This window comes from Sebastes fasciatus, chromosome 17 (genome assembly GCF_043250625.1).
Source record: "Sebastes fasciatus isolate fSebFas1 chromosome 17, fSebFas1.pri, whole genome shotgun sequence".
NCBI lineage: Eukaryota > Metazoa > Chordata > Actinopteri > Perciformes > Sebastidae > Sebastes > Sebastes fasciatus.
This window is the reverse complement of record NC_133811.1, coordinates 2,163,288-2,179,371: the sequence shown is the minus strand read 5'-3', so window position 1 is coordinate 2,179,371 and position 16,084 is coordinate 2,163,288. Positions and strand designations below refer to the sequence as shown.

At 39.0% G+C, this 16,084-nt stretch overlaps 2 long non-coding RNA genes and 3 gene segments (V, D, J or C); 2 read left to right on the top strand and 3 right to left on the bottom strand.

Moving 5' to 3' along the window:
• LOC141754734 (Ig kappa chain V region Mem5-like) overlaps positions 1–16,084 on the bottom strand; it is a 118,475-nt gene that overhangs the window by 39,196 nt on the left and 63,195 nt on the right.
• LOC141754742 (Ig kappa-b4 chain C region-like) lies at positions 1,304–1,857 on the bottom strand. The segment is given in 1 exon segment: positions 1,304–1,857. A coding segment is annotated over 1 exon segment (306 nt).
• On the top strand, positions 4,523–12,781 carry LOC141754738 (Ig kappa chain V region Mem5-like). The segment is given in 4 exon segments: positions 4,523–4,594; positions 4,811–5,107; positions 11,023–11,058; positions 12,284–12,781. Coding segments are annotated over 4 exon segments (711 nt in total).
• On the top strand, positions 13,575–13,909 carry LOC141754746 (uncharacterized). Its single transcript, XR_012590717.1, has 2 exons — positions 13,575–13,670; positions 13,846–13,909. It is a non-coding gene; the product is annotated as an uncharacterized LOC141754746 (long non-coding RNA).
• LOC141754744 (uncharacterized) lies at positions 14,280–15,689 on the bottom strand. Its single transcript, XR_012590715.1, has 2 exons — positions 15,475–15,689; positions 14,280–14,368 (listed from the first exon to the last, which is right to left on the bottom strand). It is a non-coding gene; the product is annotated as an uncharacterized LOC141754744 (long non-coding RNA).

The window sequence follows — 16,084 nt, the reverse complement described above, 5'->3', positions numbered from 1 at the left end:
ATTTTTTGTACATTTCTTTATGCATTTCTGCCTCATTATGTAAATGAGGGGCCTCCTAACGGTACAGGTGTGCAGATCAACCACATTTTCAGCAGTGCTTCCCCTAAACATGCGCAATGTCACTTTTGGACCAGAAGATGTCACCATTTAATAATGTATTCAACTTTGACAGTCCAGTGACAGCATGGTCTAAGTGGGATTCACATGTGCAACAGAGTGAAACTACTGCAGACATTTATGGTAGTGTTACAGCAATTAAGATCTGGAGAATGTTTCTGTTCCCCTTTTCAGTTCCTCCACCTCCATTCTGTACCAACGCTTACAACACATCATGTAGGTTGAAACCTTTATTTTGGTAATCAGATATACAATATTATAACTCCTTCAGGAATAATCCCAAAAAGATGTCATGTGCATTTGAAGCAAGATAAATAGGCTACAAAAAATCAAGTAGAAACAAACATTGCAGTTATAAGAATTTAACTCATACTAACTTGTAAAAAGACCAAAAACACTTTATTTTAAGGTAACTTAAAGGTTTTATTTTTCACATGCTCATACAAATATGTGCAGTGCAACCCTGTCTCCCACAAAATACATTCCCATACAACTAGTGGGTGAAAGTTATGTGTTTGTTTGACCTCAACTTCATGCTAGATCGCAGTGATTTCAACTACATCTAGTTGAAAGGAAATATGAAGACACAGAAATCTTCATAATTCCCATTCCCAGACAAAATCTGAACATCCCTCAAATTTCAGAAAATGCTACTAGAAATATACACACTTATGTTATCAAAAGAAAAGCTCATCAACTAGCAACATAAAATGCAAAAGACATGAACTACCCACTTGGTGTAACAACAATATATCTACATAAATATGACTGCATCTATGTAAAGTACATGCAAAAAATCATTTTCTCAATCTGATCCTGAGACAAGCTCAGTGTTTTTGGATTAAATGTATCCACTGTTTTAATTGAAGACAGCAACAAATGCCCACAGGTATACGTTTATAATATGCATGAACACAGTTGATTTGATAAAGAAGTCTTTGTTGTTTTCATACAATATCAGTGTTATTTGCAATAAAAGTTAATTCTGCTGACAGAGAGGAAGACAGAGAGACTGTGCTGTCCTCTCTTTTGAGTCATTAAGTGAAGTAGTACTGTCTCATTTAAATTATATTTGCTAACAAAACGCAAATTACATACGTGTTATATCACTTTATGCAGATGATACCCTGCTTTATAATTCTGATCATTAAAAAGAAAGGAAAGAAGAAATCAAAAGACATGTCACTTTAATAATACACATGATCAAATCTTTATTGTTTTAAAATGTTGAAAACATCAGCACAAGCAAGAACACGTTAATGCTGAAACATGAACCAGAGAGAGAGAGAGAGAGCGACAGAGAGAGAGAGAGAGAGAGAGAGAGAGAGAGAGAGAGAGAGAGAGAGAGAGAGAGAGATAGAGAACAGACTGAGAGCAGTAGCAGAGTGAAACCAGTATCAGAGTCCCAATGAGTCAGGTCAGGACTGGGAACACTGGTCTCTCCTCAGTGTCTCTGAGAGTGGAGTCTGGGAGCCCTGGGTGGCCTCACAGGTCACAGAGCCCACCTTCCTCCACTGGTCTGTAGGGAGCCTCAGGGTGCTGCTCCAGCTGTAGTGGCCGTCCTTCTCCAGCACCCCGGGGCTCCTGCTCTCCTCCCAGCTGATGCTGCCGCTGCCGTCCACCTTCCAGGCCAGACTCCAGTCTGAGGGGAAGCCCTTGTTGGCCAGGCACATGAGCGTGGCCTTCCCCTGCTGTAGCTCCTCACTGGAGGGGGGGAGCACCATCAGGGTGGGACGGACATCACCTATGAGAAACCAATCAGCTTAGAGGACAGGGCCCACACAGCTGTCAATCAACCACCAGACACTTGGACACCTTTACTGTGTGAGAGATGATTTTCTCCTTGAAGGAGTTTCTGTCAGATGTTTTTTCTGCTCCACCAGTCACTCATTCACACATTGTTTCACTTCCCTTTATGAAGCCTCTCATGTATATCAGCACAGAGAGAATCATCATACACAATGACCTGAAACATAGCAAACTACACGCAAATAACTTGAAAAAAGTTAGACAAATTTTAAAAATTTCTCATCAAAATCATCCAAGACCTGAACTATACATGGCTTTAAAGAATGTAGTGGAAACATAAGCAAATACAGAAAATGAGGTGATGAAATAAAATGTTCCTCAGAAGGATTTCAGTCTTCATTTAGCAAACTAACAATAGATTTAAAAACAAGTTTTTAACAATATGACACAATATAAATAAAACAGAATTTGTGCATTTGCAAACACTGATCTTTATCTTCACTCTGTTCAATATGACTTGAATAAAGTACATTTTAATTCATCATAACAACAGTTATCATTCTGGTGGAATATTAAAAACTAACCTTAGCAAACATCTTTAATGTAGAATTAAACTTTTTTTCTTTCAAATCAGTTAAATTTCAGTATGACAGGAATGTGTCATGAAATGTTTAGTAAAGCTGCTCTGAGTTAGTCTCCATGATAAAGGAGGAGAAAAAAAACATGAATAAGTGTTACAATTTAAAGGGACTGTTTGTAACTTTGTAAGCGCATAAATGTAGCGGGTCGGCACACATAGACACACAGAGTTTATAGTCCTGAGAGTTGAACACTGGATGACTGACAGCTGTCCTTCATCACAACAGAAGCCACAGAAATCCTCCTCATCAAAAACATGACTGTGATCTCCGTCCTCATCTGGACTCTCCTCTGCTGCTACTTCACAGGTAAAGTCCAGAGAATCAAACTCCTCTCCTCTACGAACATCCGTCCCTCTGAAATGAAGCCCACAAAACCGTGACGCTGCTTTATGTTTTTGTCTCTGTGTCCTCAGAGTCCAGAGGTCAGGTCACAGTGACTCAGTCTGGAGCAGTGATCTCTGCTCTGGGATGCTCCGTCTCCATGACATATAGGACCAGTCAGAATGTTTACATTTATAGTAACTACCACGTTTTAGCCTGGTACCAACAGAAAGTTGGACAAACTCCTTCACTGCTTATCTATTTGGCAACTTCTCGAGCATCAAGGATTCTAGGGCGTTTACAGGCAGTGGATCAAACTCTGACTTCACTCTGACCATCAGTGGAGTCCAGAAAGCAGATTCAGCAGTTTATTACTGTCAGAGTTTTCATGTTATCAACAATCAGTATGTGTTAACAAAGTGAAAAAGTGTCGTACAAAAACCTCCCTCAGTCAGACTGAACAGAAACTGAACTGACTGCTACAGCTGGAAGCTACTGCAGAGACTAATACACTTCACTGAGGACACACACACCCTCACATCTCATTAGTTTCATAGAAAAGACAAAAATGTTCACCCTCCGTATATTATGATAAGTTTACATCAGTACAAATGTATTTACAAAGATCCAGTAGACATGTAGATCCTGTGTCTCCATGACTTATTCCATTTTAAATTGAACCTCTGGTTTCTTCCATCAAGAAATGCACCAACATCTCAGTCACACATCATAAAATCAACTTGTTTGCAGACGACATCCTTTTATACATCACAATATCCTCATCCTCCCTTCTTTCAGTCAGATAATTAAAAGACACAAGCATTTAAATTCTTCATCCAAATAATAAGAATTACAGAACATATATTCTCACTGACTCTTAGTGGTGGAGCCGTGCGGATAGATCTGTTTTTATGTGCTTTAACTCTAATAAAGTGGATGTGAATGGATTATGCTCGTGGTGCTCAAAGAATTAAAAAAAAAAACATCTGGAAAACTTGTAAGCAACTTCCAATCTCAGAAATAACATCCTGATTATTCTGGAAAATTCCACAGACTTTACTTTCAGCAGTTTTTACCGGAGCTACTTTCTATAAAAGAAATAGACCCTATCAAACCCACTGTGATTTGGCAGTTATACACAGAGCCATAACACAAACAAACCATTATTTCTTGTATATTAAAAACAGGTGATTAGACATGTAATACCAATGTTTATTCTGTAAAGGTTTCTCGTCCCCTGAAACAGAGAATTTATGAACATAAACAAGGAGCACATAACCTTAGAGGAGAGCGGTGCATGACATGTTAACCGCGAAGAATGTTTGTATATAATTAAACCAAGTACACAGATCCTTGTTTGCAGAATCTCTTGTTTTGCATTATTTCGTTGCACACCAGTAATTGCGTTTATGGAACTAGAATAAAAAATGCACATTGGCTAAATGATGAAGACTATTCAGTTTAATAGGTCTTAATAATTTAATAGAATCACCCGCCAATGTAAACCAATTCAAGTTGTCAGTTTATTAAAATATTATATCTTTAATGATTTAAATAGTCAAAGCTGTCAGCAGTGAGGGGGAAACAGCATGATGTGTTGAGGACAGCTACAGTTCACTGACTCTGTGTGTTTGCATATGTGTCCTGCCTCTCTGCTCCCAGTCGTTAAGAGGCCAGTGTTGATCAGTGGCTGTCCAGGCCTTTCAGAGACACAATGATGATGTCACCAGTTCTACTGCTGGCCACCCTGGGACTCCTGGTTCAGGGTGAGACTCTCTTCTGAAAGCTTTGCTTCAGGATGCAACCAGGTTCACCACAATGATGTTCTGCTATGATGGAGAACCACTGAGACAAGCAGCATTTACCTTCTTCCATCTATTCTCCATGTTAAAGAAATTAGACTCTTCTGTTTGGATGTTTATCATCTTTCTCCAAACTGGATTTGTCTCAATAACCCTTCTGCTCTTTTTCATGTTTTCCAGATTCATCAGGAGAAATCATCCTGACTCAGTCTCCTGGATCTCAGTCTGTTGTTCCAGGACAGACTGTCTCCATCAGATGTAAAGCCAGTTCACTTATAGGTGATGACATTAACTGGTACCTACAGAAACCTGGAGAAGCTCCTAAACTCCTGATTGAAGATACTACAAATCGTCAGTCTGGAGTTCCAGATCGTTTTAGTGCAACAGCCCATCAAACTGACTTCACTCTGACCATCAGTGGAGTTCAGACTGAAGATTCAGGAGTTTATTACTGTCAGCAGCATAACAGCTTCCCGTTCACACAGTGATACAACGTCGTACAAAAACCTCCCTCAGCTAAAGAGGAACTGATCTGAATGAACAGCTGCATAGATAATAAAAGACATCCACAAATGACTAAAATATACTTTATAATTAAATGTTAATCTAACAGTTTACACAGAGAGTACTAACTTTTTAAAAATATCTTTTATTTGTATTTGAAATTTCCTTTGGCAAACTATAAATGTATAACCTAACAACATCGTACAAAAACCTCCCTCAACTAAAGAGGAACTGATCTGAATGAAAAGCTGCAGAGAAATTAAAACACTAGATTAAAATACATTTTTATCTTAGATTGTTGTTCCCACTGTGTATCGTTCACAGGTACTGTCCTTAGCTCATGATCACCATTGGTCAGGACATATGGGGGTTACAAAAACTTATAATAGAGTCCTTAGACATTTCTTCTGGCCTGGACTCAAGTCTGATGTTGTTCGTTACTGTCGTACCTGCCATGTGTGTCAGGTTTCAGGGAAACCAAATCAGGTGATTGCTCCTGCTCCTCTCAACCCGATTCCAGTGATGGGTGAGCCATTTGGGAAAGTAATTGTTGATTGTGTTGGACCGTTGCCAAAGACTAAGAGCGGTAATCAGTTTTTGGTCACAATTATGTGCTCTTCCACCAGATTCCCAGAAGCCATTCCGCTACGGAAAATCACAGCTCCGGTTGTCACCAAGGCTCTTGTGAAGTTTTTCACGGTATTTGGTCTGCCTCGTGAGATACAAACTGACCAAGGTACCAATTTCAAGTCCAGAGTCTTTGCTCAGGCCCTGAAGGCCTTAGGAATTAAGCATGTTACCTCTAGTGCTTACCATCCAGAGAGCCAGGGGGAAGAAGCTTAGTGATACAAACTACGTTATCCAGACACCTGACCGCAGGCGACGGACCCGAGTGTGTCATGTAAATATGATAAAACTGTACCATTCTCGAGATGATCAAAGTGAGTCATCTCCAGTCCATGATGTGAAGACTATTGTTTCACCTGTTGTCTCTTTTGCAGGAGTGAGTAGTTCTGGTGATGAAGATGGGTTGGTGATGCAAAATGCCACACCACAGGGGGCAAGGTTGAGCAACTCTGAGGTATTGTCTAACTTGCCCCAATACTTATCTCATCTCTGTAGTAACCAGCGTAAAGATATTGAACAGATAATAGGTGAGTTTCCAAGTTTGTTTGGTGATGTTCCCTCCCGGACTTCTGTCGTCAGTCACGACATTGTCTTGACCTGCCCTCGGCCAATAAAGCGAAATGCTTATCGGGCAAGTCCAGCAAAAAGGGAGATGATGAAAAAGGAGGTTGACTATCTTCTTAAGAATGGATTTGCAGTGCCAAGTTGTAGTCCATGGAGCTCCCCTTGTCTCTTAGACATAAAGTCTGATGGGAGTCCTAGATTTTGTAGTGATTTTCGCAAAGTGAATGCTGTGACTGTTGCAGATGCATATCCTTTGCCACTTATGGATGACTGTATTGATGAGATTGGTCCGGCAAAATTTGTCACAAAGCTTGACATGTTAAAGGGGTATTGGCAAGTCCCTTTAACTCCACGTGCTTCAGAGATTTCTGCTTTTGTGACCCCTGATCATTTCCTTCAGTACACGGTGATGCCCTTCGTCATGTGTAATGCTCCTGCTACCTTCCAGAGACTGGTCAACAAAGTACTTGGAGGTGTCTCAAACTGCAGAGCCTATTTAGACGACATTGTTGTTTACACCGATGATTGGGAGAGCCACAAGGCCACATTAAGGGAAGTTTTCTGCCGACTTTCGGCTGCATCTTTGACCCTTAACCTTGCAAAATGTGATTTTGGCAAAGGCACTGTTCTTTATCTTGGTCAGCAGGTCGGTCAAGGAAGAGTGCGTCCTGCAGATGCAAAGGTAGCTGCCATTGCTGCATTCCCTGTACCCACCACCAGGAGGGAATTACGGCGTTATCTGGGGATGGCCGGGTTCTTTCGTCGGTATTGTATGAACTTTTCCACTGTGGCGGCCCCACTGACTACTTTGACCAGTCCATCCAAGCCCTTTGTTTGGACGGATGAGTGCCAAAAGTCCTTTGAGAGTCTGAAAGCTCTATTGTGTTGTGGTCCAGTTTTGTCTGTCCCAAAATTTTCCTTGCCTTTCAAGGTGGAGGTTGATGCCAGTGGTGTCGGGGCTGGAGCGGTGCTTCTGCAGGAGGACACCCAGGGTGTTGACCATCCCGTGAGTTATTTTTCTCGCAAATTTAATAAGCATCAGCTTAAGTATTCCACTATTGAGAAGGAGGCCCTCGCTTTGTTGTTGGCTTTGCAACATTTTGAGGTCTATCTTGCATCCAGTGTTGAACCCATTAGAGTCTACACAGATCATAATCCTCTGGTGTTCCTCTCAAGGATGTACAATCACAACCAGCGTTTAATGCGTTGGTCGCTGATGGTTCAGGGGTTCAACCTAGAGATAGTACATAAAAAAGGGTCTGAAAATGTGGTTGCTGATGCACTATCACGTAGTTAGCAGGTTTGTAGTATAGCATTGTGTGTATATAATTCCAGCCATTGTTGGAATCTTATGGGTGGAGGTGTTACGTGCCTGCAGGGCCAGACAGGCCTGCAGAGCTTTTCTCCTGTGTTGTTCTGCCCCTCCCCCTTGTCTTGCAGGTGCTTCCAGGATCCAGAGTTAATGGAGGTGATTGGAGTCCACCTGTGCAGAGTTTGCCAGCTGCTGAGTGGCTCACTCTCATTCTATCCAGCCAATCGTCGTCGTGGGCTGCACATAAAAGAGGCACATTCTGGGCTGTCTCTCTCTCTCTGACTCATTTGTAATGAAGTATTTGAATTGTGAAGACACTTGTTTCCAGTGGGAAATTAAAGATAAGGTTTGTGGTAAGGAGGTAGAGGGCATAGGTAAGTCTGGGGTACCCTGTACACTTTTGCACATAGGTTCTTTTCATGTCTAGAAACACTAGGTTTAGTGGTTGTTGCCAACCCCTGTATGTTTTGTAAACTGCTGTTTGTAGATAATTTAGTCAGCCTTTTGTTTGTTGTGTTTAAAGAAGACAGATTTAGTTAGGCCTAGTTTTGGTTTGTTAATTTTGATTATTTGGCACAACTATATTGTCCCTACCTCCACCACATTTGTGAACCTCTCAGAGACACTGAGGAAAGACCAGTGTTCCCAGTCCTGACCTGACTCACTGGGACTCTTGATACTTTTTTCACTCTGATACTGCTCTGTGTACTCTCTCTCTGGTTCATGTTTCAACATTACCGTCTTCTTGCTTGTGCTGATGTTTTCAACATTTTAAAACAAAGATTTCATCATGTGTATTATAAAAGTGACATGTCTTTTGATGTCTCTTTTTTTTTTTTACATATATTATATATTAAGAGCCTGAGTCAGATTAAAACAACAGTAACAAGTCAATTTTTTTGATGACTTTTTAATGTTTTTTAGACTGTTTATTATTCTATTGTTGTTCCAGTTTACATTACATTCATTAAATTTGATAACAATAAACTTGGTAAGAACATTTCAATGGTTAATCACAAAGCTTTCTGTTATTACTAATTTACACCTAAGACCTATTATAGTCTTCATCATCTAGCCAATATGCATTTTTTATTCTAGTTCTATGAAAACAATTACTGATTCTGCAAACAAGGATCTGTGTACTTGGTTTAATTATGTACAAACTTTCTTCAGGGTTAACATGTCATGCCCCGCGCTCCTCTAAGGTTATGTGCTCTTTGTTTATGTTAATTAATTCTCCGTTTCAGGAGACGGGTGACCTTTACAGCATAAACATTGGTGACATTCTTGGTATTACATGTCTAATAGAAAATATTTCACCTGTTTTTAATATAAAAAAATAATGATTTGTTTGTGGCACTGTGTATAACTGCCACATCACATCTATTTCTTTTATAGAAAGTAGGTCCGGTAAAAACTGTTGAAAGTGAAGTCTGTGAATTTTCCAGAATAACCAGGACGTTATTTCTGAGATGGGAAGTTGTTTGCAAATTTTCCAGATTTTTTTTAATTCTTTGACCACTATGAACATATTCCATTCACATCCACTATATCAGAGTGACATCACATGGAAACAAAACATCTGCAATGTTCCACCATTAAGAGTCAGTGAGAATATATGTTCTCTTATTCTTGTGATTTCGATGAGATGTTTAAATTATGTCTTTTAATTCTCCCAGAGAAATTACTTGAGTTAAATATTTTCATACTGAGATATAAACTCCAAACTGTGAATTCCACTTTGTTGTACATATAAAAGAGGAGTGAGTGTAGCAAGAAAAGCTGCTTTGGTTACTGATCAGATTAATGGACTGAAAGAAGGGAGGATGAGGATATTGTCATGTATAAAAGGATGTCGTCTGCAAACAGACTGATTTTATGATGTGTAACTGAGATGTTGGTGCATTTCTTGATGGAAGAAACCAGAGGTTCAATTTAAAATGTAACAAGTTATGCCTACTCGATCTTTGTAAATACATTTGTACTGAGGTATTTTCTATAAAACAAATGAGTACTGTAACATTAGTACTGATGTAAACTTATCATAACCGATACGGAGGGTGAACAGTGTCGTTGTTTCTATAAAACAAATGAGATGTGAGAGTGTGTGTGTGTCCTCTGAAGTGTATTAGTCTCTGCAGTAGCTTCCAGCTGCAGCAGTCAGTTCAATTTCTGTTCAGTCTGACTGAGGGAGGTTTTTGTACGACACTTTTTCACTGTGTGAACACATGCTGACTGTTGATGTAGTGAAAACTCTCACGGTAATAAACTGCTGCATCTTCAGTCTGGACTCCACTGATGGTCAGAGTGAAGTCAGAGTTTGATCCACTGCCTGTCAAACGACCTGGAATCCCTGATGCTCGAGTGCTAGCATAGTGAATAAGCAGTTTAGGAGCTTCTCAATCTTTCTGTTGGTACCAGGCTAAACAGTGGGAGTTGCTATAAACATTAACATCCTGACTAGTCCTACATGTGATGGAGACGGAGCGTCCCAGAGCAGAGATCACTGCTCCAGACTGAGTCACTGTGACCTGACCTCTGGACTCTGAGGACAAAGAGACAGAAACATAAAGTAGGGTCACGGTTTTGTCGGCTTCATTTCAGAGGGACGGATGTTCATAGAGGAGAGGAGTTTGATTCTCTGGACTTTACCTGTGAAGCAGCAGCAGAGGAGAGACCAGATGAGGACGGAGATCACAGTCATGTTTTTGATGAGGAGGATTTCTGTGGCTTCTGTTGTGATGAAGGACAGCTGTCAGTCATCCAGTGTTCAACTCTCAGGACTATAAACTCTCCCAGAGCACTGGAGCATGGTGCTGCTGATGCAAAGTGGCTCTCTATGGAAATGCTCTGACTGACTCCAACAGGGACTTGGATTACTCTGATGATGCTGTTTATCAATGGATCAATCACTTTATCAGAGTATTGATCAGGAATGTGTCAGTGATCATTTGTATCTTTGGTTTGAGTCTGATGGACACATTTTCATCCAGAATATTTTGTGAATTCCCCTAATTCACTACCACTCACATCAACATCACTGCTGGATGAATTTAAACATAATTATTATTAATCATAATCTACAATAAACGTGTTTATGATAATTATTAACATTTTGCAGCATTCATTGGAGAGTTGTTCTTTAGAAATACCTTAATTCAGTATGTTTTACTGAAAAGGACATTAATATTGCTTGTAGATGTTAAGTATTTCACGTAGAAAAGGTTCAATTCATGATCTGTGAATGGTTTTAAACATGTTAACCAGTTATTACATAAACTGGGAATGTGTTTGGTGAGTTTGTTTGTGTCAAAGTCAGAGAGCCGTGTCTCTCTACAGTGAGAGGTTTTTGTACGGCGGCTCAATGACTTTGTATCACTGTGGTACACGTTCGGTGGAGGAACCAGACTGGAGTTTGGAAGTAAGTCAAATGTTTATTATTTCAGGAGCAATTTGTCTTTGTATTATTTTATATTTAAACAGTCTAAAAAAATATTTGCCTTTACATTTTCATGGATGACTTTTTCGACATATTTTGCTCTAAGAGACAACGTTTACTTCAGCAACAGAAATTCAAAAACTCAATGTTACAAAATTAAAACATTAAACTAGAGGAGAAATCATTATTTCCAAATTTAATGTTAAAGTTTCATCTTGAGGGCTTGTAGGTTTAGTTCAGTCTGACAAAGTCAGAGAGCCGTGTCTCTCTACAGTGAGAAGTTTTTGTACGGCAGCTCAATGACTTTGTATCACTGTGGTTGACTTTTGGTGGAGGAACCCGACTGGATGTTGGAAGTAAGTTTCTGCACAAAAATACTAAATATAATATCGTAAAGTTATGTTTTAAGTTCTACTTTTGAATGTTTTAGGCTGATAAATTTATCTTTTATATTCATAACAATGTTAGTATTCATGTTTTATTTCTCCTCCTTTATCTTGAAGACTAACTCAGAGCAGCTTTACTAAATATTTCTTGACACATTCCTGTCATACTGAAACTTAAATGACTTGAAGATAATCCTAAAAATTAAATTCTACTTTAAACATGTTTGCTAAGGTTAGTTTTTAATATTTCTCCACAATGATAACTGTTGTTATGATGAATTAAAATGTACTTTATTCAAGTCAAATTGAACAGAGTGGAGATAAAGATCAGTATTTGCAAATGCACAAATTCTGTTTTATTTCTATTGTGTCATATTGTTAAAAACTTTTTTTTAAATCTATTGTTAGTTTGCTAAATGAAAACTGAAATCCTTCTGAGGAACATTTTATTTCATCACCTCATTTTCTGTATTTGCTTATGTTTCCACTACATTCTTTAAAGTCATGTATAGTTAAGATCTTGGTTGATTTTGATGATATGGTTTTAAAATTTGTCCAACTTTTATAAGTTATTTGCAGTGTAGTTTGATATGTTTCTGGTCATTGTGTATGATGATTCTCTCTGTGCTGATATACATGAGAGGTTTCTTAAAGGGAAGTGAAACAATGTGTGACTGAGTGACTGATGGAGCAGAAAAACCATCTGACAGAAACTCCTTCAAGGAGAAAATCATCTCTCACACAGTAAAGGTGTCCAAGTGTCTGGTGGTTGATTGACAGCTGTGTGGTCCCTGTCCTCTAAGCTGATTGGTGTCTCCTAGGTGATGTCCGTCCCACCCTGACGGTGCTGCCCCCCTCCAGTGAAGAGCTGCAGCAGGGGAAGGCCACGCTCATGTGCCTGGCCAACAAGGGCTTCCCCTCAGACTGGAGTCTGGCCTGGAAGGTGGACGGCAGCGGCAGCATCAGCTGGGAGGAGAGCAGGAGCCCCGGGGTGCTGGAGAAGGACGGCCACTACAGCTGGAGCAGCACCCTGAGGCTCCCTGCAGACCAGTGGAGGAAGGTGGGCTCTGTGACCTGTGAGGCCACCCAGGGCTCCCAGACTCCGCTCTCAGAGACACTGAGAAGAGACCAGTGTTCCCAGTCCTGACCTGACTCACTGGGACTATGCTTCTGGTTTCTCTCTGATACTGCTCTCAGTCTGCTCTCAGTAACTATCTCTGTCTTTTATTTGACATGTTTCAATAACAATATTTACCAACTTTTTGCAATGTTTTAATATCATTTCAGTGTTTCCTGATAATAAAGTTGTGTTCATCAAATCACTTGTTTTCATATTTATTATCAATGTGTCTTAGTGTTTTTCTTTTAATGGTGTCAGTGACTGAATTAAATCCAGATAAAAACTGATCTCACAAAAATCTTGCAATATTGAATTGCTTTGGGTGTATCTAAAGAATATGCATTATTCTAAAATCTACAAAAGTCTGAAACATATTTTCTAAATCTGAAATAAAAATCACAATATCATCAGCATGAAGACAAATAAAATGAGTGTGATCTGCATTTCTAACCCTGGAACTATTTACATATAGTTTTTGCTGAAGAACCACAAAGATAAATGAAATAGATAAACAAAAAAAATAATTAAAGTATTACTGATTGAAATACTATTTTTGATTTCAATCAATAAATCAAAATTTAGAAAATAAATAAATTTGTTTTTTGGAATACAAAACACAAAATGACTACAATATGTTAAATACATGATTAGTAATTTTGCAACGTGAATGTAATTCAATTTTAATTAGATACATTTTTTTAAGTATGTAATTTATTTCAACAATGAGTATGTTTGAACTGTTGTGAAACATGGTAAGATAAAATAAATAAATAATATTTACACTTTTAGAGTTCATGTGTTATCATATTCTATGGATTAAACTTATCAAATAAGTGAAGTTGTATTTCAACAGAGGCTAGCTTTGATGTGCAGCAGAATGTTTTTTTAATCCAGTCTAAATGAGAATATTAAAAGTATATTTAGTGTTATAATGTTCAAATTTAATGATTAAATATGTTTTTTGTTGTTGTTGTTTTTGGTAAACTTTCTCTTGTTTTTGTTTCTGTGAAGCTGTTCTTTCAGATCAGTTCCTCTTTAGCTGAGGGAGGTTTTTGTACGACCTTGTATCACTGTGTGAACGGGAAGCCGTTACAGTGCTGACAGTAATAAACTCCTGAATCCTCAGCCTGAACTCCACTGATGGTCAGAGTGTAGTCAGTCCCTGATCCAATTCCACTAAAACGGTGTGAAACTCCTGTCTGAAGATTTGTTGCATGATAAATCAAGAGTTTGGGAGATTCTCCAGGTTTCTGAAGATACCAGTTAAGGCAGCTGCCAGCACTTGAACTGGCTTTACATCTGATGGAGACAGTCTGTCCTGGAACAACAGACTGAGATCCAGGAGACTGAGTCAGGATGATTTCTCCTGATGAATCTGGAAAACATGAAAAAGAGCAGAAGGGTTATTGAGACAAATCCACTTTGGAGAAAGATGATCAACATCCAAACAGAAGAGTCTCATTTCTTTAACATGGAGAATAGATGGAAGAAGGTAAATGCTGCTTGTCTCATTGGTTCTCCATCATAGCAGAACATCATTGTGGTGAACCTGGTTGCATCCTGGAGCAAAGTTTTCAGAAGAGAGTCTCACCCTGAACAAGGAGCCCCAGGGTGGCCAGCAGTAGAATCAGTGACATCATCATTGTGTCTTGTGGTGGCAGTTTCTGTTAAAACAAGACACAAACCAACGTAACAACTTGTCTTTCAGTGAATTTAATAAAAAGGGATACATTAATAACTAAAACATCTGCAGATGGACTGCAGATGGACTCACGAGCACAGCCACCTGTTGTGGACTGTGGCAAGTGAGCCCCGAATACAAAGAGTAGTCAGTATTTATACATTTAAAGCATAACATGAAGATAAGTGCAAAGAAGAAAAGAAGAGAAGGATAGAAAGTGTATCAATGCGTCAGCACACAGCAGACAACAGAGCATCACAAGACATAACAAGTATTTCAGTAATCTGTTGTTTGCAGTTACAGAGAACTAAAATGTCAGGTCACTGTCCTGTGGTGACGAAGTTGAACATGTGAGGCCCTGAGATTATCTAAAGGTACAGTGTTAAACTGCAGATATGAAAATTGCCATTACATTCGTCCCTTTGAGCATTCTATGCTCACTTAATTAATTAACATATCTGATTACTACTAGCACCGTTGTAATACACAAAATCAAAGTGTGAAGATACTATGTGATTTTGATTTAAGTATATGAGAAAGAAGGAATTAAACTATCTCAGACAATATCATCATAAAATGGTGGCGTCCACCCTGGAGGTGGAAAAAGGTCAGGAATGCCTTTCTCCAGCTGTGGTGTATGTACATATTGTCCAACAGTAGATTTGATCAAAGAGGCAATCATAGCTTTAGCACAAGGAAAAATGCATAATCAATTTAACAAGTCTGATTTACTCTGTGACACATATAAGATAATACAAAATAACAACTAATATAATATAGGCATAGGAATGAAAATAAAAAATGAAAAATAAAAAAGATAAAAAGATGGCCATGTATTTTCTCCAGGTTTGGTCAGTTTGTCGGAGAAGTTGTGCAACAGGTCTCTGTCGTCATGTACCCACCCCGGTCATCAAAAGTCTGTGTCAACGGTCTGGTGCAGTCTGTTAGGTCCAATGTTGGAGGAGATTTAGAGCTAGCCTCAAATCAACAAAAGCTTTTTCTTCTTCAGATGTCCAGACAATCTTATATTATTGTGTAAGGGCAAAATTTGTCAGTTTCCATTCTGTGTCTGAGAGGGGTTCAACTGATCTGACTGCGTTTACCGCAGAAGAGAATCAGAGACCCTGTGAAAATCAACTTTGGGGTCCGCTGTTTACTCCCAACCTGTAGCATCATTACACCTTTTAGTCTAAGGTCCCAAATCTTGCCACCTTTCATCCTTCGATTTGACCAGTGAGACGTTGGGATCAGAGTGTGGTATCTGAAATAGAGACTGAAAAAGTGTGTCAGGCAGAGTCACTGAAACAGCCAGTCAAGCTTGAGTTTGTCCTTATCAAGGCCCTCTCTGTACCATTTGTTTTAAAACTCACTGTCTACTCCAAAAGAGATAAGCTAGGTGCATTGCAAGTCCTGTTTTCTCATAATATCCGTGTGTGTGGCTGTTGGAGAGAGCTGTAGCTTGGTTTATGAGAGTGTCATTAATAGAGTTAAGTTTTTCCATTGGTAGGCATATAACAGGTCCTCTTTACTATATTTGAAAAAAGATGTTGTTTGCTAATTCTGGTTACAACTATGCCCTGTGGTGTAGATATAAAAACTATCCCCAGTAAAACAATAAAATCTCTCCCCATCAGGTTAATCGGACAGTGTTTTGATAACAGAAAAGAGTGTTTGAAATCCCCCTCAATGTTATCCCAGCATGGTAGTGGAAATGTGTATCTTTTTACCACAGATGATGTCTTCTTTGGCATCTGTTTATACTTAGCATATAGTTCAATAGCTTTCTCTTTATCAGTTTCCTGTACAGATTCAAGATATTCA